Raw genomic sequence first — 24,170 nt, 5'->3', positions numbered from 1 at the left:
TATTATGGAACACTATGTTACAATGAAGGTAGATCTCAAGTACTAGTGAATGAAAAAAAGGCAATACTATATTTTATATTTTTATAAGATTTTTTGAATATTTGTGTTTGGGCTGGACGCATAGATACCAATGTGGTAAGGTGGTGGTTCAAGGAAATTAGATTTATTTCTAACATTTTTGTTTAAAATTCACAGGAATAAAATTGGATTCATATTTGATGTTAAGGTTAAACAAATTTGTAGAAGAACATGACAAGGTTATATGAACCTAGAAACATTTCCCTTCATAGGAAATCTCTTTAGTCCTCAGAACTTTAAGGATGCCATAACACCAGATTGCTAAAATTGACCTTTTTAGGAGGATGAAAATGGAAAGTGGGTAGGGGGATAGTATAATTTTTAATATACTTTATACTTTGGAACTGTTTTAGATTTACAGACAGATTGATAATATAGTATGGAGATTTTCCTCATACCCCTTACCCAGGTCCATCTCTGTTAATGTCTTTTTTTCTGTTCCAGGATCTCATCCAGGATGCCACGGTTACATGATTTGTCCTGTGTCCTTTGGCTGCTCTAGGCTGTGACAGTTTCTCAGGCTTTCCTTGTTTTTGATAACCTTGACAGTTTTGAAGAGTCTTGTTAGTTATTTTGTAGAATTTCTCTAAATTGGTGTTTGTCCAGTGTTTTTCTCATGAGTGAACTTAAGGGTTTGAGGAGGAAGAATACAGAAATTAAGTGCCATTTTCATCACGTCACATCAAGGGCACACACCATCAATGTGATTTAGCACCATTGAGGCTGACCTTGATCACTTGGCTGAGGTGGTGACTGCCAGGTTTCTCCACTGTAGAGCTACCCTCTTCCCCCTCCATACTACTCTTTGGAAGGAGGCCACTCTATAAAGCTCCTGAAAGGAGTGGAAATGAATGCTCCACCTGTTTGGAGGTGAAGTAGTTACATAAATGAATTCTGCATCGTTGATTGTCTCTTCTCCCCCATTGGTTTATTTATCCAATCTTGCTAACATTTTTTTACTATATTTCTTTGTATCATTTGAAGTAATGAGCATATGTTAATTTGTAATTATTTTAAAATAATATTTTAAAGAAAGCCATATAACAAATCATTAATTTAGGACTTAAGAAAGGAGCATACACAATTATCAGAAAGGGCCTATGAAGTTTGAAAATGTAGCTAAAATAGTATCAATTCTCCATTAGTAATATGTTATTCTCATCTAGACAGTAGAAAGCCGTTTACACCAGTATTCAACATTACTCCCAGTTCAGAGAATAAGAAGTCTGAAACTTTAGATCAAAGAGGAATCAAACAATTATTTCCCATTGTGTGCTTTTTCACAGTTTCTTAAGCTTCGCGGCAGGTTGCCAACCTCCATTTTGTAAAATCGTGGACCCCTAGTTGTGTACTTGGAAATGATGTGCAGAGATTGTGGGAAGATGGCAACAGACTGACAGGCAGAGCTCAATGCTCTCACCAAACAATGGAGAAAGAGCCAAAAGCCATCTGAGGGACCTGCTTTGGGGGTCAGCACGTAGGACAGTGCTGCACAACTCCCAGGAGGGTGAGGGACAGAGAGACAAAGAACCCAAAATGACAAACATGAGTCACCAAGGCCCTGTGACAGCCAGGAAGGGGTAAGATATTAAGCTGGGGCAAAACCTCTGGCTCACTATAGCAGTCTTTTCTTCAGTGCATTCAACCAGGAGGGCCTGCTTTCAGTCTCTGATCTGGTGAATCAACACAAGAACACAGGAAAGCTGAGACTGAAACACCTCTGTGGGAAGTGCTTACTAGCGCCATCTTCTGGCTGTTCTGGAAATTACATGGACAAAAACTGCTCAAGCTCTCTGTATCCAATCCCTGGGAGAAAATCTGCACCCCATAGTGAGTCCCTGGCCCATTTTTGGTAACTTAAGTTGGGCAATTTTAAAGACTGAGAATAAGTGGTACCAAAAATCAAAGAAGAGCTGTGAAAAAAAATAGGCAAGAGAGAAATTAACCAGCAGAGTTAATTCACCAACATATTCAGATGCTTGGACATCAGCAAAAAGTTACAAGCCATACTAGGAAACAGGAAGAGAAAAGAACAAACCAAATATTCTGAAGAGATACAGGATATAAGACAATTAGCCAGTGATAATCACACAACTCTCCTAAATCACTTCAAAGAATTTAAAGAAAATATGAGTAAATAAATACAGGATATTAAGAAGACATTGGGAGAGCATAAAGAACAATTTGAAAGCCTGCAAAGAAAAGTAACAGACTTTAAGGGAATGAAAGACATGATGGATGAGATTAAAAATACATTAGAGGTACATAAGAGCATATTTGAAATGCTTAAAGATGGAATTAGTGATTTTGAAGACAGAACATCTGAACTGGAAAGACAGGAGAACAGAAAGAGAAGAGAATGGAAAAAATGGAACAGAGTCTCAAAGAATTGAATGACAGTGCAAAATGCACAAACATTCACGTGATCAGTTTCCCAGCAGGAGAAGAGAATGGAAAAGGGGCAGAAAGAATATTTGAGGAAATATTGACTAAAAACTTCCCAACTCTTATAAAAGACATAGACATCAATGTCCAGGAAGGACAACATACCCAAAAGAGAATAAATCCAAATAGACCTACCCCAAGACACCTACTATTCAGAATGACAAATATCAGAAATAAAGAGAGGATTCTGAAAGCAAGAGAAAACCAAAGCATCACATACAAGGGAAACTTGATAAGATTAAGTGTGAACCTCTCATCAGAAATCATGGAGGAGAGAAGTACTGAAGGTACTGAAAGAGAAAAACTGCCAGCCAAGAATTCTGTATCCAGCAAAACTGTCCCTCAAAAATGAGAGTGAGCTCAAAGTCTTCAGAGACAAACAAAAACTGGTAGAGTATGTTACCAAAAGACAAGATTTGCAAGATATACAATAGAGGGTGCTGCAGCCTGCAAGGAAAAAACATGGGTAAGAGATTTGGAGAAAGTTTAGAAATGAAGATTATTAGGAAGGTTAAACTAAAGGATAAGAAGATAGACAGTAGAATGATAAGACAACAGAGAGTCAAAGAACGAAATGGATGAAGTAAGTGATGCCTTTACAGTGATATCACTGAATGTTAATGGATTGAACTCCCCAATCAAAAGACATAGACTGATAGAACAGATAGAAATATGTGAGCCTCTATTTGTTGTCTACAAGAGACCCACCTCAGATGTAAGGACACGCCAGATTAAAAGTGAAAGTTTGGAAAACGGTATTCCATGCAAATAGTAACCAAAAAAGAGGTGGAGTAGACCAAATAAATACAATAACATTATAATATATGAACAATAATTACTCAGTGCAACTGGGCAAATTGTTCCTGTAATCAGAATTCTGTAATTTTTCTCATACAAAATAAACACTTGCTTTTAATTGAAGAGGGCTAGAGAAGAGCTATATTTTTGGATACTTCATTTTTCTTTAACCCTTTCTTATTCTTTACTCTTTAATTAAAATAATCTATCTGGATCAATAATGATTTAGTATGACTACTGTTGAATAAGATTTTGAGTTTTTCTGCCTCATAAAATTATGAGTTAGCAAATGTTATCTGTTGTAATTCATTCCAATAAGATGTGAAGAATTCCCAAATAGGAATTTGATTATCTCAAAGAAGTATGTCCAATAGTTAGAGCTGTAATATAAAAATTAGAATTACAATATAATTTCTATTATATTTGAATTATTATTTACATTTTAAAATGTTTGTTGCTGTGCTACCTATTTTTTAATAATTGATTATATTAAATCTAACCTGGTCTTGCACTCTCTTTTAAAATTTGTAATTTCTTTCAATCTATTTTTCTATTTATTTTACAATAAGGACTTTTTAACAGCTAAAAAAAAAAGCCATTGCTACTTTGAGTGGACCATATGGTATATGAATATATCTCAATAAAACTGCTTAATATACAAATAAATAATTGTGCAAGAATAGCCAGAAATAGCAACTATGTACAGCAGGATAAACAGAGAGGTTAGAAAGTGAGGAATATTCTTGTTAGTTTGTTTTTTGTTTATTATTATTGACTATGAAAATGCTCTAATAATGACTGAAGTGATGAACACACAACTCTGTCGTTATACCAAATACCATTGATTACACACTTTGGATGAATTCTATGTTTTATTAATATGTATCAATAAAATTGATTTGTTTAACAAAATGATATGCATATGATTTTCATGAATATAGTTGGAAATTTTCCAGGGATGGAATTTTTCAAATACCTCGTTTGAGAATTTCCAAGCATAATCATTAATCTTTCCTCCCTCAAGAGCTAATTTAAAAGTGCATTTCCAAAACTGTAAATCAGGAAACTATTACTAATAATAAACTGTAACATTATACCACCATTTCTACCCTCTGTGTACAATATCAATGAATTACCATTTCTATACATTGTGATTTTTTCCAGATATTTCGGTCAGCCTGCTAGCGGTGGTGGTCAGCTTCTGTGGCCTGGCCTTGCTGGTCGTCTCCCTCTTTGTCTTCTGGAAGTTGTGCTGGCCTTGCTGGAAAAGCAAACCCGTGGCCTCGAATGTCAGCACCCTTCCACAGAGCATTTCAAGTGCTCCTACTGAAGTTTTTGAAACTGAAGAGAAAAAAGAGATTAAAGAAAATGGAAAGCCCACTCTAACAGCTATGGAGCCTGCAATAAAAATCAGCCACACTTCCCCCGATATCCCAGCAGAGGTTCAAACTGCTTTAAAGGAGCACTTAATTAAACATGCCCGTGTGCAAAGACAAACCACGGAGCCAACATCTTCATCCCGGTAAGGAAAGATCAACGGTGTAAAGCTGAGTGTGTGCGTGGGGATGTGATTTCATAAGGGAGACAAACTGAGATGGAGGTGAAATGGATGGAAAGAGAACAGGGCAACGAGGAAGATGTCAGAAATAGGTGATTGGTAATAAAAAGGGAACGGGTAGGACAGAAGCAAGTCGTTTCCAGAATATTCTCATTTTTTAACTCTTTCCCTTGAAATAGCATTGGTTGATTAGCTACTTGCCATCTTTCAATTCAATTTAATTCAACCAATAAATATTGAAAGAGCACTTATTTACAGTGCCTATCACAGAGGCTCAAAACAATCAGGAATCGTCTAGAATTTCGTAATCCCAACGGAGGGATGGAGACTAATGCTTAGTCTACCATTAGCACCTATATTTTCTGAGATATAGACACTGCATTGCTTATTTGATCTTACAGAGAGCAAACTCTTACACTGGACAGAGGGTGGCATGTTCCACAAGCACACCGCTGTGTGTACACAGAGAAGGGGAGGCAGACCTTGAGATTACCTTTCAACTTAGCCTGTGCAAACAGCAAAAGTTTTAGGTACCTGAAAATAATTTGCCATGGTAATTTTAAATTGCATTAACTCTAAAGGAAGATGAGATTCCTGTGCAAGGCATTTATTCTACTGCACATTATCTTCAGTTCTTAAAATGCAAAACAACATGGTAGTGTAGTTTTTCTCTGGTTTCCACTGTAGGATGGGGTAAAATCAACCACAGTGGCAGGTGACTGCATTTCCTGCTGACCAATTTACTTCCCAATCTTTTCTTCCCATCTCCCTACACTCAATGAGGTGCAGCCCTACTTTCTGATAGGGCATGTTTTGTGGATTTAGAAATCTATCAAATTGAAAAACTATACATGCATCATGTTTCCTACTAGGACTGAAAGTATGTTTAACATGCCTTTTGTGTAAATAAAAAAGAACTGATTTATAAATAAATCCATTTCTTTCTGAAATATATTCCAGAGAGCTACATAAGAAGCTGTCAATAATTGTTAACAGGGGATGGATGAGGTTCTTTTTCATGTGATGCTTTTCTGTACTATTTAAATATATAACCAAGGCACGCTGTACAGTTATGTAGTATTTTCACAAGTTGTCCTGAGCAGTGACATTTGCGAACATTTTAAATTTTTCCTATTATTTTTATTTAATACCATTCACCCAATGAATGATATTTTCTTATTTATTATGGATATGAACTAAAAAATAATTTTCCTGTATACTACTTTTTTAACATGTTAGAGAAATGGAAGAATGCCTTTGGGAGCAAAGTCTTGCTTTTCTCTAAAACATTTCCCTGTCCCAGTATATACACACATATATATAAATATGGAAAACTTCTTTAAAATAATCTCATGGGGTCACTTGATGATTATTGTTGTCACTGGGAACTGTGGCCAGATATAGTTAATATCCACAATGCATTAAGACACTCAGAAATTTGAGAAGGAAAAATGTTCCCTTAATCTGAAGAGTATTTTAAAATACTAACGACAGCTATGAATGAATATATATATACCAGTGTAGCTTTCATAATTATTTAACTGTTTTAGTTAAGTGCACCCTACCTAAGGACACTCAATAAATAAAGATTAATACAGGTAAGTTGTGATAGTAGCTTTATTCTCTTTGCTTCTTGACAGTGCTTTTTAGGCAGCCCTCAGAAAAACAAAACACTGTCTCCAAAATGCGTGTTGAACATGAAGAGAACAGCTTATCTGATTATCCTTAACTAGAGGAATTGAAAGAATACAGAAAAAAATTTCTCTTTATCTTACAAAACATAAAAATTGGATTGTAAATATAAGTTTTATCAAAGAAAAAGTACAGTATTAATTCTTTGCTAGTTTTGCTAGCAATTTGACATAATTTCATCCACCTCTTTGAATCCCCTTGTTTATGTGGATGGCTGGGGAAGCAGAACAAACATTATTTTTGAGCACTTGACTTGGTCACTGTGCCAGGCAGCCTTCCTGGAGCCCTCTGCCAGCCTACGTGAAGTAGTATTAATTATCTCCATTACGGCAAGTTAACTGAAACTCACAGAGATTTTAAAAGTTTGCCTAGAGTCATGCATTTGGCAAGAGTTAGAATTCAGATTTATCCAGATTGATGAACACATTTTAAGCATCAAAGCCCATGGGATTTAGTTGTTCTGAAATTAAAGACAGTGGTTACAAAGTCTGCTGAGGATAGGTTAGAATACAGTAACATCTTCCTCGTTCTTCTCCATCAGAAGTCTGGAATTTCACATTGTTTCACAAATAACTAGGGCCATGATTTTAATCTGTCTGGCCTTGGGATGAATTCATGGTAGAAACCTGGTTCTCAAAAAACCCTCATCTACATCAATTACTTCATCATACTAGAACTTATTTTAAATAGAGAAGAGGAAATTGCCAAGTTCATCAGTCAGTCCCCTGGGACATAGAGATCCAGGCAGGCTATTATAAATCAGATTATTTTGCTCAAAAGCCAACATCACACTGGTATGTAGCAAAATGAAACTAATGCACACATGCATACACAAAGAATTTAACTTTTTACCTGGGTCCTCACCTAAGATCGGGGTCATCACAGATCTAGTCTGCTGTCAGGGCTGCCTTGTATTTGGCTATGGCAGTGGATGGCAAATCACAGAAAATGCTTTCAAGTTTTGTTTTTCTCTGAATTTAAATAGAATCCTAATTGTTCCAAGAACCGGGCAATCAAATAACTCAGCTGGCATTTGCATTTCTTCATTACCAGTACTCTTCTAGCATCCATCTTAATTGATTGCTCATTCATCCAGTAGTATTTATTCAACAGATATTTAAATACTTCCAGGTATAGTCATGTATTCTGCACTATCTGTCTACTCTGCAAACTTCAGGGAGCTGTAAAGAAATTTACAATATAGTGCGAAAGTATGTAATACCAACTTCAAGATAAGGAATTACAAGTGCCAAATGTTGGTGAGAATATAGAACTCAGTAGAGAAATTATTTTCATCTGAGGCTTAAGGAAACTAGGAATTCACATAAATGGCACCTGGAAGACAGTGTATATCCCAGATGCAAACATTGTATGTAAAAAGTCGCACAACAGAAGTCGTGCTTAGAGAAAGCAGATCTGCTCCCTTGATCAGAAAATAGAGCTCAGGTAGGAATGATGGAAGACAGAGTTGGAGGAAATTAAATTATGGGAAGACTTGAAATCCTGGTCAAGATGTTCAGTTGGCTGGTCACAAAAGTTTGCGGCAGAAGACTCCCTTGGATACGAGATGTGCTTGGGATAGTTAATCTGGCAACAGTTTGTGGGACAGACTACAGAGAAGAAATCTATTTTGGAACTAATAACAGCTGCAGCATAATAAAAATCAGGAAGTAACAAAAACCAAGCAAACAAACAAAAAAATAAATTGAAAAAAGTTGTAAAGGATGAATCTAAGATCCCTCAAAAATGTGACAGTTCAGTCATTCCTAGTCTAGCCCAAACCTTTTAAACATCTGCCATTCAAGGCTGTTGCAATCTGATGATGCCACGCTACCATTATAGTACTTTGGTCCCACATTTCCCCAAACAGTGTAGATATGAATCTACACTGTAGGTAAGAGTGCTTTCCTGCCCTGAGCTTGCTTCATCCTGCTCCCTGCGTGGGAAGGGCTCTTTTCCTCCTTCACCAGTGGAAAGTCTTCCTCTAAGTGCCCGAGAGCCACCAACTCTGGCTGGCAGTGTCCCTGCTCTCGTGTGAGCTCCTGCTCCTTCCAAGGGCACCATTTATACAGGACACATGCTGCCTTCTAAGGTAATGCTGCTTGTTGTGAGCATTCTTAGGCAGAAAATCTGCTGTACCCATTTCTATATTGCACTTAACATCTAGATAAAGTACTCTAGGAACTCAGTATCTGTTAAATTTTTAAAAATCGATACACAAGTCCCTGGCCTCATTCTCTCTCTCATGATGGATCTTTCTTCGTTGCCCCTGGAAGGGGTGCTGGGGCTTTCTCACCCTTAGACCCCAGCTCTGCTTCAGTCCTTCTGTACTGCTCCCCGGTCTAGAGTGATGACTACTACACAAGCTTGAAGGCAAAGGAATCCCAGAGACTGCATTCCCTGCCCAAGAAGCTATTGTCCTCCTTTGCTTAAAGTCATAGTTGTCATTTACAAGCAATCACTTACCGTCTTAATGTTGAGCTCCGCATGTTTGCCAGACACAATCCTGAGTTCTCAGAGAAGGACCATACTGTCTATTCTTGCATCCTCCTAACTTCCAGCGCTGTGTATGTGCAGAATAGCATCAGGTGAGTGCTTTGGATTGATTGACTGTCTCTCACTTCACCAGCTCCTTTGCAGACAGTATCAGGTGGTAAAGCAACATTGTGCTCATGTTAGATCAAGGTTAATGATGGTATACTCCCAGGGATAAGTACAAGGACCAATTTTCTGTTTATTCATTAATACTGTAACGATGAGGTGAATAGTAAGTGGCAAAACAATTTGTTGAGGGTAAAGAAATATATAGGTTAGCCACTGTTGGAGAGGATTCTAAGTACCTACTGAAAATGGGAAATTATGAAACATAGTGACAAATCCAATTGAACGTGAACAAAACTGGAAAATGTACATGAGAAGAAATCATTGACCTTTATGTGCCAATGGATTTTGAATTAGCTATGGCTGCATAGAAAAGTAAATCTTAAAGTCATCATGCACAATGTCAAAAAGAATGCTCACTGAACATTATTATAAGGGAAATGAAGAATTATTTTTAAACAAAACTAAATTGCATATATTCTTTTACTGTAAGAGTTTTTAAATTAAATTCTTCTCAAAAGATAGCAAAAAAATTGAAATAATCCATTCTAGAACACTAAAAGGAATGGAAAATAAGAGGATTCCATTGCAAAAAGAGGGGATTAAGCTACTTAGAATATCAAGAAGTAATGTTTATTCAAAACAATGGAAGGAGTTGAAATAAGAGTTTATAACACACACTTTGAAGGTGCTTAAGGTGGTTAAGTGATCTTTGACAAACATGTATTTGGCATATATACTTCTTTTCTGAAATGGGATGTCTTTTAAAATTAAGATCAGAACCATAAAACTTAGAAATTAGATTTGAGCCTAGAGAGTATGTTTATCTGACACTGATAAATATTATCTTCTCTTCACAAGCACTAGTTAGAAATTGACTGGGCCTCCCTTATTTATAATACAAATATTGCTTGGGATGTTTAAATTTATTGGTCACAGGAATCATAGGGTAAATCACTCACAATAATTCTAACACATACTTCCAGCATCCCACCATGTGTTTATTATGAAGTGCAAACAGTTGACTACTAATCAGTGATTGCTGTTACATGAGCGCAATGTTTAGAGTGAAGATGGAGCTGCAAACAGGAGGCAATGGAGTTGCGGAGATCTCAGTGGAGGGCTGGGACCATTCTCCAGAATCCTGTTGAACTGTCAGAGGAGGGGCAGGAATGACGACAAAAGGAGGACTCACACGAGCCAGCAGCATGTTCCAAGGAGGGGAGGCCCCAGCGGTGCAAGAGGCCGCACCAGCAGGGCCAGGAGACATACCTGAGTCCAAGCCTCTTCAGGTCCAGTGTTACTAAGATATGTTGGTCCAAAATACCAAACAATTATTTTGACCAATTGTTATTGAGAGATATTTTTTTCTATTGAAGTCTTCCTTCTGTATTTTTTTTTTGAAATATAAAGTGCTATTTCTCTGAACATTATTTGTAGATTAAAATCCAGCATGACGTATTTACAACCTAATTTTTATATACGTTTTAAAAAATACATGCTAGATCAAAAGCAATTGCTCACCATCCTTTATTATGATATTTACAATTTTACAGCATTTTTTTTAACATGGAGAGAGGTCAGGGAAAATATTTTCAGTATAATTAAACATTTATTTCATTAGTGATTATTAAAGAACAAGTTGCCTATACACTCTTTTCATAGAATAAAGGTAACAAACTTAAATGGATTTTAACAATTACATTACTCAGTTAAGAAAACCAGTTGTTTCTCCAAATAGTTGTTGTCATTATTGGGTTGTTATTTAGTCATATGGTTACATTTTGCAGGGAACATGTTTAATTTAGGTATTCAACAGTATTTATTGAACAACTTTTATGTGTCAGCCATTTTTCTAGACAATTGGTACACATCAGCAAACAGAACTGACAAAATCCCAACTCCCATTTTCATGGAAAGGAACTTGACAACATAAATAAGTAAATTATATGATATATAGAAGGTAATATCTCCTACAAAAATAATAGGGCAAAATAAAGGAATTGGGGGATCTGAGGGCGTGGGTATTGCAATTTTAAATTTGGTAGTCAGGGTAAACCTCTCTGAGAGGTAACATTTGAGCAAAGACTTAAGCAGGTGGAAGAGTGAGGCTGTGTCCCTGGGAAGCACTTCCCAGGGGAAGCAGCCACTGTGCTCCAGCCCCAGCAAGGAGACCTGTGGGCTGCCGCAGAGAGCAAGGCGGAGGGTGGGAGAGAAGGGACAGAGGCAGCAGGAGCACAGCATGCTTGACCTCTGCCAAGAGTGAAATGGGAAGACACCGAGGGCTTTAACGCAGAGTGGCAGCATGGCTGACTCTGGTTTGAAAGGATTACTGACTGCTGATCCGAGAATTGGCATTGGGGAAGGCACAAAGACCATAACGCAGGCCAAAGACGATGGTGACCTCGGCCAGGCCGGTGGCGGCGGTGAGGACTGGCCAGACGCAAGATGCAGCTGGAGGAAGAACAAGCAGAAAATCCTTACTCATCAGCAGGCCTGTCTGGACGTCCAGATAAATGGGAGTTTAGGTAGACCGGACTGCGGGCGGCGTGCGGGCGAGAGGCCGGAAAAGGAGTTCTGGCCCTGCCAAGTTGGTGGATTCTATGAGGAACCCAAGGGGACGTAGAGCTGTGACTCAGGGATTCTGGAGCAAGCCTGGGGTGAACCGATAAATGTGGAGTCCCCAAGACAGAGATGACATCTGAAGCCAAGAGTGATATCATCAAAAAAGTGAAAACAGGTAGAAAAGAGAAAACTACAGACGAGACCTGAAGTACCCCAGATGAAGACATGCTGAGAAGTAGAGGCAAGTAAGGTGGGAGGGAAACCAACAGCGTATAACCCGAAAACCAAGCAAAGAGTATGTGGCTGGTCAGACGGGACAGGTGAGAATAAACCCGTGAGCTCAGCACTGTGGAGGAGACATGATTGACGTTTGCAAGAGCAGTTTGGGGGAGGCGGGCATGTGAAAAGTTAGAGTAGGTTTAAGTACAATGGGAAGAGAGAAGCTCAGCAGTGAATAGATTCGACTCTTTCAAGTAGTTTTGCTGCAGGCATTACCAAGAAACAGAACAGTACTGAAAGAAAAGTGGGGTGAATAAAAGCCCACTTAAGAGAAGAGAAATAGCAGTATCACTCAGGCTAATGGGATTCCTCCAGTAGAGAGAATTACCAAGGCAGGACAGAGAGGAGCGTTTCTAAAGGAAGACAGGATTTAGTGTACGAGCGGAAGGGCTGGCATTACGTAGGGGCACAGGTGTTTATCTAGTATCAGGCAGGAAGGCAGAACGCATGGGTACAGAGGCTAGTAGGTGGGCTGAGGAAGCCATGGGAGGCTCTGGAAGTGTTTCTTTGTTCTTTGCTTCAATTTTCTTAGTGAAATGGGAAATAAGTTCATTAAGTGAGACTGAGGATCCTCAGAACGTAGAGGATTGAGAGAGAAGGTTTGGCTGTGCAGCCTTCGGGCCCACAAGAGGAACGCGGTCACGAATTTAATGTGCAAGATGGAGCGCCGTTCATGTTTTCCTCCAGTCGTATTTTCTTGTGCATTTACAGGTACAGAGAAGGCAGAGGCTTGAGTTCATCCAGGGCTGTGGGTTTGCCCTGCAAATAAGAAAGGTGGAGAGCAGCAAGGGCTTGTGGACATGCTCGAGAGTGGCTTCAGCAGTGACCGCGGACTTGAGACAGGGTGAGGAAGGAACAGTGATCCTAGGGGATTGGGGGTTATGGAGACAGACTCCCTGGATTGTCAGAGATTTGGTGAGTTAAAAGGTCCACGTTGAGGTACGAGAGGGCGTGAGCTGGGCAGACGGGGTTGGTCGCTCAGGAATCGGGGTCATGGGGTCTGAGTCAGTGACAACGACGAGCCTGGCTGTGCACTTGGGGGTGAGGGGCTGTGGAAGGTGAGGAGTCCCAGAAGCCTCGGGACCAAGTGTTTGAACAGACGTGACTGCCGAAGAGCGCGGCGGTGAACCAGGACTCCAAAGTAACGGGGCGTCGAAGAGAGTGGCTTGGGTATCAGTAGATTACTAAAATAAGTGGTTGAAATGAGCATCAGAGCTGGGGCGGTGGTTTAAGGGAATGGAAGGACAGTGCTCCGAGGGCTAAGTGAGGCACAAGAGAGGTGGCCCCACATCTTCACCTCCAGGCTCAGCAGAACGAGGGCCGTGAGAGACACGTCAGCCCCACAGGGGCCAGGCAGGAGCGGTGCCTCAGCAAAGAGCAGGGCTTCCACCAAGCCAACAAGGTGAGAGAAGCATTCAGATAATGGATTATTTCAAAAATCTGATGTGGTATTTTATATGCATTAGTCTCCCCTCATATATACAGTGTCTTGCAAGGTTATGTGCTCAGATGTTTTGAATTGAATGGAAGACATCAGGAAGCAAATGAAGAATGAAATGAAAACTTTCTTTACTAGAAATTTGGTTTTGTCTTACTATTTGAGTCTCCTTGTCTACAAAACAGGGTTAAGGGATCCTGGGACCAGCCTCGGTCTGATGCCAGTGCAGCAGTAGCTCCACCACATCTGCAGTAAGGGATCCTGGGACCAGCCTCGGTCTGATGCCAGTGCAGCAGTAGCTCCACCACATCTGCAGTAAGGGATCCTGGGACCAGCCTCGGTCTGATGCCAGTGCAGCAGTAGCTTCACCACATCTGGAGTAATGACCTTCAAAGTGTTCTGTGTAGTGGGAGGAATAGCTTGGCTTGGTTTCCAGGACTCCACCCCCACAACAGCCAGAGGAGCTCTGGCTTTACGTATTCAACTTCTTGTCTCAGATTTTGCTTGAAGGAGAGGAGCCGTTGGTAATAAATATTTGAAAATGACCATCTTAATACATTATACTCATGTGGCACCAAGTAGTATTGATTATATCTAGCCACCCATAGTCGTTCCCAGAGGAAGGCGAAAGCTTTTCCATCTCCATTCGGAAGGCCGTGTGGATAATGCCCAGCTAGGACTGAAGGGCAAGAATGGGATAGTAACAGTCAAATGGCTGGATATGTGCTTAAAGCTAAATAGCCACTTATTACTGTCAGCCAAAAAGAAAAAAAAAAGGCAAGAGGAAAAACTCTGTGTTGTCATGGCAATAGTGTAACTTTGTAATAATTAAAGCTTCACTTAACTGACTAGCTGAACTGTGACTTAGAACATGCACTATTTACCCTATAATTAGGGCACTGGCTTACTAGAACAAAAACGTTACTACTCTGTGATTCCTGTTGGAAGGGGTTTTTGCAGATGTACAATTATGTTCACAGGCATAAAGAAGGAATTACTGATTTGGGAGAAGAGGGTAGAAGATTAAAGTTTTATTATATTGAGAAGCCAGAGTGTGAAATTATGGAATAAAACTATAAAAATAAGAAATTCTTGAGGATTTTGCTTTCAACAGTCAACTGAAAAGGTAAAAAGTGTGTTGTATAAATGAGAGTGATTTTGGCAGTAATATTAGATTAATATTCCTCAGATTATAACCTGATTTTAATAAATTCCATTTCATCAATGTATATAATGATATCTTAATTATTCAAGCCCATAAAATTATCAAAGAGCCAGAGAATTATAGAGAATATCAGAAATTTAGGATGGGAAACTCTTAGAGCTCTATACTTCCAGGCTCAGGAATCTGACTTTTGTATTCCACCAATTTTTTAATCCTCTTAAAGAAATCCATCCTCATGCCTGCATCAGTGAATCAAGTCTTCATTAAGCAATGTCCTCAGTATTATTTAGCACTCTAAAAAGGTGTGAGTAGAGGATTTTAACCTGAGTGCCCTGGCAGTGTGCAGGGCAGACAGTGTGTGGAAGTGGGACTGGGAGAAGGGACACCTGCAGACGGCTGCCTCCAGGGAAGCCAGGTGGGTGTCCAGGGTCTTGACTACGTGGCAGTGGAAACGGAGAGGAGGGAAACTAGGAGATGTTTCAAAGGAACTGGCCACTGGAGAAGAACAGGGGATATGAAGCACACTGCAGGTTTCTAAGCCTGAATGACTGATAAAAATGCTACAGCTACAGCCAGGGATTGTAGGAGAGAGCCTGGTCTGAGGGTAGAATGGGGAAAATGATGAGTTTGCTTGCTTTGGGGATGAATTTTGGACATCCTCTTCTAAGTCTTCCCTAGGGTTTGGACATATGAAGCTGAGGTTTATATATCTGGGATTCAATATTATAATTATAGTCCAAGAACCGATGATTAGTCCAAGAAAAGAACAGAGGCTGGAACTGACCTCTAGGAGACACACGGAGCTGGAGATGCCATCTGTTGATGCCAGAAGTCACGGAGGAAGGAGAAGCAGGTTTTAATGCAAGAGACATGACCAGGCACTGCTAATCTAATCACAGAGCTGATGCTCTGAAAGTGTTGACTAGGTACAAACAGTGAATACGGGGAGTTCAGTTTGAATTGAGAAACTCTATTATATTGGCTGCAAATTATGAAATTCTACATTTCCTCTAGTTAGAGCTTTTGGAGCCCACTCCATGTTGAGCAAAGGAAAATACACTCATTTTGGCTGTCACAACAGTCTGTTCCTTTTCAACGTAAATATTCATTTAATTAGAGAAGATTAGCATGGCCCCTGCGCAAGGATGACACGCAAATTCGTGAAGCGTTCCATATTTAAAAAAAAAAATATATATTCATTTAATTATCCAAAGTATTAGAAATAATTAAAACATTATAAGAGTGTGTGGACTTATGTTTTTAAATTTGAATACTGTAGTCACTAAAATATGAAATTCATAAGACTCAAATATTCAGATAAAAAGAAACCAGCCACTTGAATGCTACATACTGCTTAGATCTAGAGATATCTGGATAATTGATAACATTCATAATATTTTGTGAAATGTTGAACTTTGTTGGTAGTCCTGTTTTTTTATAATTGTATTTAATTATGTGCTTAGGATTGAGAATGCAAAATTCCCAAAGCTCATAAAAATGTACATTTGTGTGTTTCAGATGTTTGTATAAATTTATAAATTTAGGATACTTCTTTGCATTTCCATTTCTGCTTTTCAAAAGAAGTTTTTTGTCTGAATACATATATTTATCTTTTAAAAATTTTCTATTCCTCATCCTCAGGATAGGGGAAGTTTATATGTAAAGGTGTAGCATTGTCGTCAAGATGACCTGTCTACCTAATGGTGTTTGTGTGTGTACAGCCACAATTCCTTCAGGAGACATCTCCCAAGGCAGATGCAGGTTTCCAGTGTTGATTTTAGCACGGGCACAGAACCCATTTTACAAAGAGGAGAAACAACAACCAGCATTGGCAGAATAAAACCGGAGCTCTACAAACAGAGATCAGTTGATTCTGAGGGCAACAGAAAAGAAGATGTCAAGACCTGCGGGAAACTTAACTTTACCCTCCAGTATGATTATGAAAATGAACTTCTAGTTGTTAAAATTATCAAAGCCTTAGATCTCCCTGCTAAAGACTTCACAGGAACATCTGACCCTTATGTGAAGATATATCTTCTTCCAGACAGGAAAAAGAAATTTCAGACCCGTGTGCACAGAAAGACTTTAAATCCTCTTTTTGATGAAACCTTTCAGTTTCCTGTAGCATACGATCAACTAAACAACAGAAAACTACATTTCAGTGTATATGATTTTGACAGATTTTCTAGACATGACATGATTGGAGAAGTGATTTTGGATAATTTTTTTGAAGTCTCTGACCTCTCCAGGGAAGCCACAGTATGGAAAGATATTCACTGTGCTACTACGGTAAGTGATAATTCCATGCATGCACTCACTGGATTTTATTTGACCTGCAGGCATATATGACTAATTGTTAACCATATTACTGAAATAAGTCCTACAGGTTATGGAGTTTCTGTCCTAAAAGCCTGCAAAGGTAGGATTTGGTTAAATACATAATAAACAGACATTTCTGGCACCTGTCACTATATAAATAACATTTCTGACTGTGTAAAAAATAAAACAGTTCCTGTAAGTTAACAAGAACAGTAAGCATTTTCTATCATAGAATGTTTACCTATAACTTATTCCCAGTACTTAATTTCCTCATAGTTAATATTGACTTTCAAGATTTAAAATGATTTTCTTCCTCAGATAAGACCTAAAATTGATACAATCTGAGTAGAGTTCTTGGACTTATCTAAAACAGCCAATTCCTTCAGAGGCTTTCATGGAATAGACATATGTATAGCATTTAAAATTCTGAATTATCAAGGAGTGATTGTTTACATTGGAACTTCTCTTTCATTCCAAATATAAAATAAGTGTTGAAAATTTGGAAAACAGTAAAAGTACATAGCATAAAACTAAAATAATCTACAATTATTCTGGTTATATAAAGTATTTTGGATATTGCTTCCCTATTTTTTCTATACATACTTTAAATAATTAACATTATACTACATTTACACTCTTGCATGCTGCTCCTCTTCCATGATATATTGCATCATGTTTACATGTATGGTTCATTTACTTAAACATTCTCTTTTTGTTGTATTTTTTAATTTGGTCTAAATTTTCTTATACTAAAAATTATTGCATTTGTTTGTTTGTTTGTTTTACTTATGTCTATTTCTCTATTCAAGATTACTTGACCAGGATAGAATTATGGAAGTGAATTAGAGTACTGTTCTCTTAGATTATTTTGCCAAATTACTTAGTTTATTAGTTTTCAAATGGGGGCATTTAATTTTTTACCATCAACTTTTGTTTATATATTTACTATCTTTTGTCTAAAGTTTTACCTATATTTATAAGCTTAAAATTTTGATGTTTTGGATAAAGACAAAGGATCATTAAAAGAAGTAAGAACATAATTTTTAAGTTCAAAATAGCTCTTTTTGTATTTTTCTACTAATTTAAAAAATTTGTAATTTTTTACTAATTCATATTTGGAGTTATTCTACTTTGATTATAAATTATATGGATTAATTTTTAAATTTATACTGCCAATTTAATAGATTTGCATCATCAGAACATTTTCAGTTGGGTTTTTATTTCATGGTCTCCACTGTGATACTTACTAGGGAAAAAAGGAGGACTTTTGAAATTGGAGCATATTCAAAGACACATTAGACTCTTTGATTTTACATTGGTTTTCACTTTATTGACTAAATTCCTGGAGGGTAAAAATGGTAAGCAGTGATTTTTTTAAATGACTCCTAGAAAACAAATGCATATAGTAAGTGATTATTGGGTTATTTCTCTTCCTGATTCCCCAATCTTACATTGTTACTTTTTTCATTCATTCAACAAATATATACTGTGGACTTGGCATGCATGCCCTAAGTGCTAGGAATGTAACAATTACATTTCTACAAAAAATTATTTTGAAGCATGTACTGTTCATGTATTTAGGCTCAGAGATAAGTAATGCCCAAATGAAGTCTAAAAATTGGTATCGTTTTCTAAACAATGACAGTGGATTTTTTTTTTTACATTAATAAGTTTTTGTATTTCAATTGGTCCTTAAAAAATAGAAGAAATTCCTATGGAAACTTCAATGTTTGACTGCTAATACGTACTCTTCTTTTGTAGATACGAATAAATTCTTCAGTTTTATTCTCAGCTCTTTCATATTCCTGGTGTATTCATTTTATATTTCTGCTATAAGAAATTACTACAAATTTAGTAGCTTAAAATAAGCAAATGTATGCTCCTACAGTTCCGTAGGTTACGTACTGGACTTAAAGTCTCCAGGGCTGCGTTGCTTTCTGGAGCTCCGGGAAGACTCCCTGCCTTTCCCTGCTTTGACCCGGGAGAGTCCGGGGTGTTCTCCCCACCTCCAGGTCTGCAGGTGTAGTCACACCTGCACGGGCCCGCGAGCCCTGGAAGGTGACCTGTTCACAATTCCAGGAGCCAAGACACGACTACACTTTCTTCCACTAACGCACCTGAGGACATTCTCGTGTCGGTGTAAAAGAAGTAGGCAGAAAATAAAGCTTCTAAATCATTCTAGTCACTTGACATTCCCCTTCGACTGGAGCATCTATGTGCAAATCCTGCACATGGTTTTTGCTGGGAAGATAGTAATGAGGCCTAAATTTCTTGACCAGAGTTCATAGCATGCACGACTGTCCCTTTGTGGTTAATGAAGCGTTTTGTTAACGTTCTCTTCAGTTTCTGAAAAATCATGAAGCAGTATTACTATTTTCATATTAGTAAAAATGAAAACTATGATGTGGGTAGAAATTTGCTTAAGAAACTTTCTTTTCCTACTCACACATCTTTAATTTTAAATAATTTCATGCAGAAATAAGAGAAAAAAAGGGAAAAAGTCTCATCCAAGTCCTGGAGAGACTGTGAAGTTGATGCTCCTGTGCAGATATGACACAGGCATCCACATAAACAGATAAAACAAGGACTGGAATCAAAATACCTATCTGGAGATACTGGTGACAAGCACAGATAAAGAACTATGCAGTTAGACCTAGGTCTTGAAAACCTTTCTTATTATTTAAGACTCATATCTTAGGTAGTCATTTGTGATGTATTAAAGAACGCTTTTATAGAACTGTAATTTTTCAGTTTGGAAAGCAGTGGTTGTATATCTTTAATTTTTAATGAAACTCTTTAATGTCATTAGGTCCTGCTTTACTATCACATTAATGCAAATGCCATGACCCTCTTTTTCTCTCTTCATGCCAATTATATCTCATAATTATTGAAAATAGAATTCTGTGGAAATCAGAGTTGCTACTTCTTGTTATTGTTGTTTTTAATTATTTTAGCCATTTTCTAACAGATTTTCATCATAGAATGTCCATCATTTTTTTCCCCATATATCCAAATATTTGTCCAACTTATCAAAAACATCTTTGTAGGCCAGTCCATTCTATCAAATTATTTTATTTGCAAGGTTTTAGTCAATCACTTCAATTTGATTACACACATATTGGCTGAGAACCTTCTATGTACCCAGTATATACTTAAGTCTGAAGTGGAAAGATAGATTAGTAAAATACAAGTTTTTAGTCAAGGACTGAAGTCTAACAGAGAAGACAAGGAAACAAATGCATAAAAGCCAGCGTGTGAATACTACTCTCCAGTCTCTTCCTGATCACCTCCAGATTCTGTCCCTTGAAAGCCAGGCTCAATGTTGCCCTTGGGGCCTGACAGAATTCTGAAAAGTAGAGTTAGATGTTCCGTGAAGAGAAAATACATGAGGAAAAGGAAATAAATCAAAACAATGCACAGTTATTTCAGGGAGAAAAAGTCAACAGTGAAGAAGAAGAATGGGGGTCAGCTCTCACCAGGAGGGGTTCGTAGCTATTGCTTTTTAAGCACGAGTGAGGCTGCGGTGCTGCTGTCTTAGGGTACGGTGGAGAGGAGTGGGCCTGGGCCCTGCAGGGGCTGCTGCGCCCCACGCAGGCTGGAGAGGCGTGAGGGTGACCCACTGGGGCGTGGGGCTCACCTGCGCTGGCCGGAGCCTGGCCCTTGCTGCGTAAAGGTCTCCAGGTGCAGTGCTTGATCAGCCACTTGACTCTGAGCCTGAAGGCAGAAACCGCCTTGCACATCTCTATCCCGCACAGCCTAGTGGTGTGAGCGCTAGGAGGTCACTCAGTAAAATAATAGTTACATGATAACCAATTGAGCGTATGCGACCAAGTGTGAGAACGCACGTACATGCCACTGTAAGAGGCACCAGGGGGGGAAACGCAAGGGTGGACCCCAATGGTAACAGCCCTTTAGGATATGCTTGGCATATTTTGTCAGCTTTAGCTTCTTTTTGTTGATAAAACATAAATCTAACAGGTTGAAACAAAAGTCACATATTTTATATTCATGATTTCATTATTCATAAACTATTTTATCAGGAATTAGCACTTTTTCTTTTTTTAAATTTGAAATCGGATGAAACAGGAAACAATAAAGGTGGGTCTTTATTCTATGTAAAAATGAATTTTCACTTTAGAGAACATCCTACTATATATCAGAAATATGACAGAACAATCACTTCTTGTACTAATCTAGGAATATTTACAAGGCAATCACAATGAAGACCAGTCTGTGCTGTATGCTACTACTTGTGTAACAGGATGGAGAAATAAATATTTGTAAATTTTTTTTGTATATACAAAGAGTCTATGAAAGGACACACAAGATTTTAACAATAGTAGCTATCTATTGGCAAAAGTGGTAGAAACTGAATAAATATGGGAAAGAATGATTTGCAGTGTATTGCTTTATACACGTTTTATTTTTAAGCCATGCATGCATAATACTATCCAAATGTTTAATTAGCTTTTCTTCAAAAGGTCACTCATTATAAAAACTAAAGTATTTTGAATATTTAAATGTAGTTTTTCCATGCATAGTCAAGAAGCCATTGAAAGCATAAGGAAATAAGGAAAAAGTTTACTTTTTTTTTTAACTGAACCAACTTCATTTTGCATAATGTACTATTTACTCACCTATTCAGTGAACATTTTTCACCACCAAATATGTCCTAATCACTTAGGAATTCTCAGAAGAAAGGAAGTACATGTAGCATAACCATTTTGGCCTGGTTTACAGCTCCAAAATAAGTTTTGAGTCTGTCACTAGCCCTGGCCAAGAACTGTGAAAGCATGGGCTGCTAAATGAAAAGCCGTCTCAAGGGCCAAGGGTATGAGCTGAGCTTTGATTTGAAGTCAGGTATTTTATTACACATTATTAAAATCTCTTTCAATGTTTCAGATTTTTTTAAAATTAGTGTTCTTATTTTTAGTTATATATTTTAAATTCTATCCTTAGCCATCCCGCTCTATCCTGGGATCAGAATACTACTATACATTTTGCACTTAGCTATCAGTGAATTCTCTTTTGAAGTTTGCTACCTAGGGAATCCTGTGTTAGCTAATAGCATTTCAAGAGCACCAAAATTCCAAAGTCATTGCAGAAAAAAAGAGGTTGGGAGCAGACTGCTTGGGTCAGTGAAAGTGGCGGCTGGTGTGGCCGTCGGCCCGTGGGTGGGCAGTGGTGAGCAGGAGCACAGCTGCTTTGTTGCCCATCTGCAGTGAGGGTCACTCTAGGAGCAGTGGGGGTCACTCTAGGAACCCTGAGTACAACAGATCACACCCCTGCCACTCGGCTGCCCAGAGACCGCAGGACACAGCAACCATGGGCAGCTCGTGCCATCGGCACCCCCAAAGAGAACTAGCCCACTGTGCTATTTCAGAAGAAACCCTCTATCCAGGAACAAAGCACTTGGAATACCACATTGTGATAATGGAAAACTAGCAAAACTTAGCCATAACGTTTCTCATGTTTAGAAATGCATCATATTGATTAACACAAATGATTCCCATAAATTCCATGAGTCTATCTATAAGGTCTTTTATTCATTTTGGAAGAATTTATAGGCAGCGTCTAGGTTGCAATATAAATTTCAATTTAAATTAAATTGAAAATGATAGAGTCCATCATAGACTATCGCTAGATTATGAACGTTCCCAAAGCATGGTTTTGCTTGGCCTAATCACCTGCCTAACACAGGCAGCCTTTGTTAAAAGGAAATCTGACTCATAAATATTTGGCATTAAATAAATCACCATAGTCCATTATATTATATTATTTTTAAAGTTAGATCACAGCTATACATTAGAGGACAAGGCTGCAGTGCATATTTTGACCACTTTCATTTCATGTAAATGACTGCAAGTAAATTGCCTATAAAATTGCCCCTACCATGATTAAATTAGCCTTTTATTAGCAGTTTAAGCAGCAACTTCCTCTTGTATTGATTATAGCATTGTTTTTCATGAACAAAAAGACTTTTCCAGGTAATTAGGTATTTCCTATTCTGTGTTACCTTGTTCATATCATGGTTCTGTACTTATTTATCAGGTAATTATAAATAAAAGTTAATTCATCACTGATACCACACTCTTCAGATAACAAAATCATTGTGCAAGCAGAGTGTGATATTTTGATTCATTCAAAGATCATCATTCAAAAAAGGGCAGCCAAAGCAGCTACTTAAGGACTGTTATCAACAATATTTTAGCCATAATATTTAGGGTAAATATTTGTTTAGAAGGCAAGATGATTTTTTAGCCTAAATTCACTGCATCTACATAATTTACCATTTAAAATCCTACATTGTTCTAGTTGTAAAGATTGTAATTACCATTGTGCCACTTTATGTGACTATAGAGGCAAAGTATCTAATCAAGAAAGAGCTTGGGCACTGTAACAAACTGCCACTTATCTGCCCAGCCTTGGGGAATTAACTAACTTTTTAAATCCTAATTCATTTTATCTGTAAAAATGGAGTATATAAGAAGATTAACCACAGGCATTTTGTGAATGTGGAGCATTTAGTATATTGTCATATACTAAAAAGTGCTGGCAGAGTTGTGATGGCTGCTGCTAAGGTGGGCTGCGTATTGAATGAAGACTTTTGCCAAGCGTGGCGATGGCCTGTTTTCCTGGTGGGCACAGTCCGCAGTGTCTGTTCTGGTCACTTAGACCTTTTTAATTACGATAGCTGTGATTCAGTAAATTGCTGTTGTTTCTCGGCTCTCACCCTCTGAGCACCCGAATGCTCTAACACCCACCCTTCACTTCCCTTCTGATAGGAACTACACCTTCTCCTCACAATCTGGCATGTTTATTTCTCTGCCTGGTTTCACCTCACTCTAGCCTTTTCATCTCCTGACGCCTCTGCCTGAAATGTTCTCCCTCTACTTCTGCTTTCCTCATGTTTTAGATTCAACGCGATTGGAAACCCAACTTTGCTCTCTCCCCTTTCTACCAGGTATTTATTCTGTAACCTGTGTGTGTATCTCCTAAGGTGCATCTTGTAAAGCCTCAGGGCCGGAGGGCTGGACAGATTCTGTCCCTTTAATTTGCCCTCCTCTAGTCCCTTCCTTTAGATTTGCTCTCCTCTCCTCTCTTCCTTTAGATTCTCTCTCCTCTCCTCTCTTCCTTTAGATTCTCTCTCCTCTAGTCTCCACACTTCTGGTGCCACAGCAGCTGACCTGTTCTGTCTATAGACTCTCTACTCTGAGCTCCCACAAAAGATT

At 38.3% G+C, this 24,170-nt stretch overlaps 1 protein-coding gene and 1 pseudogene across 1 annotated transcript in view; both read left to right on the top strand.

The window, feature by feature from the left end:
- SYT10 (synaptotagmin 10) overlaps positions 1–24,170 on the top strand; it is a 65,715-nt gene that overhangs the window by 17,910 nt on the left and 23,635 nt on the right. The window contains exons 2-3 of the mRNA XM_004461948.4: positions 4,486–4,843; positions 16,341–16,908. Of these exons, the coding sequence (XP_004462005.1) occupies positions 4,486–4,843; positions 16,341–16,908 (926 nt within the window). The remainder of the gene's footprint in view (positions 1–4,485; positions 4,844–16,340; positions 16,909–24,170) is intronic.
- Positions 15,708–15,799, top strand: LOC111764984 (U6 spliceosomal RNA; annotated as a pseudogene).

This window comes from Dasypus novemcinctus, chromosome 20, assembly GCF_030445035.2.
Source record: "Dasypus novemcinctus isolate mDasNov1 chromosome 20, mDasNov1.1.hap2, whole genome shotgun sequence".
Classification (NCBI taxonomy): domain Eukaryota; kingdom Metazoa; phylum Chordata; class Mammalia; order Cingulata; family Dasypodidae; genus Dasypus; species Dasypus novemcinctus.
The sequence above is the reverse complement of the archived record's forward strand: the minus strand, read 5'-3'. Positions and strand labels throughout refer to the sequence as shown.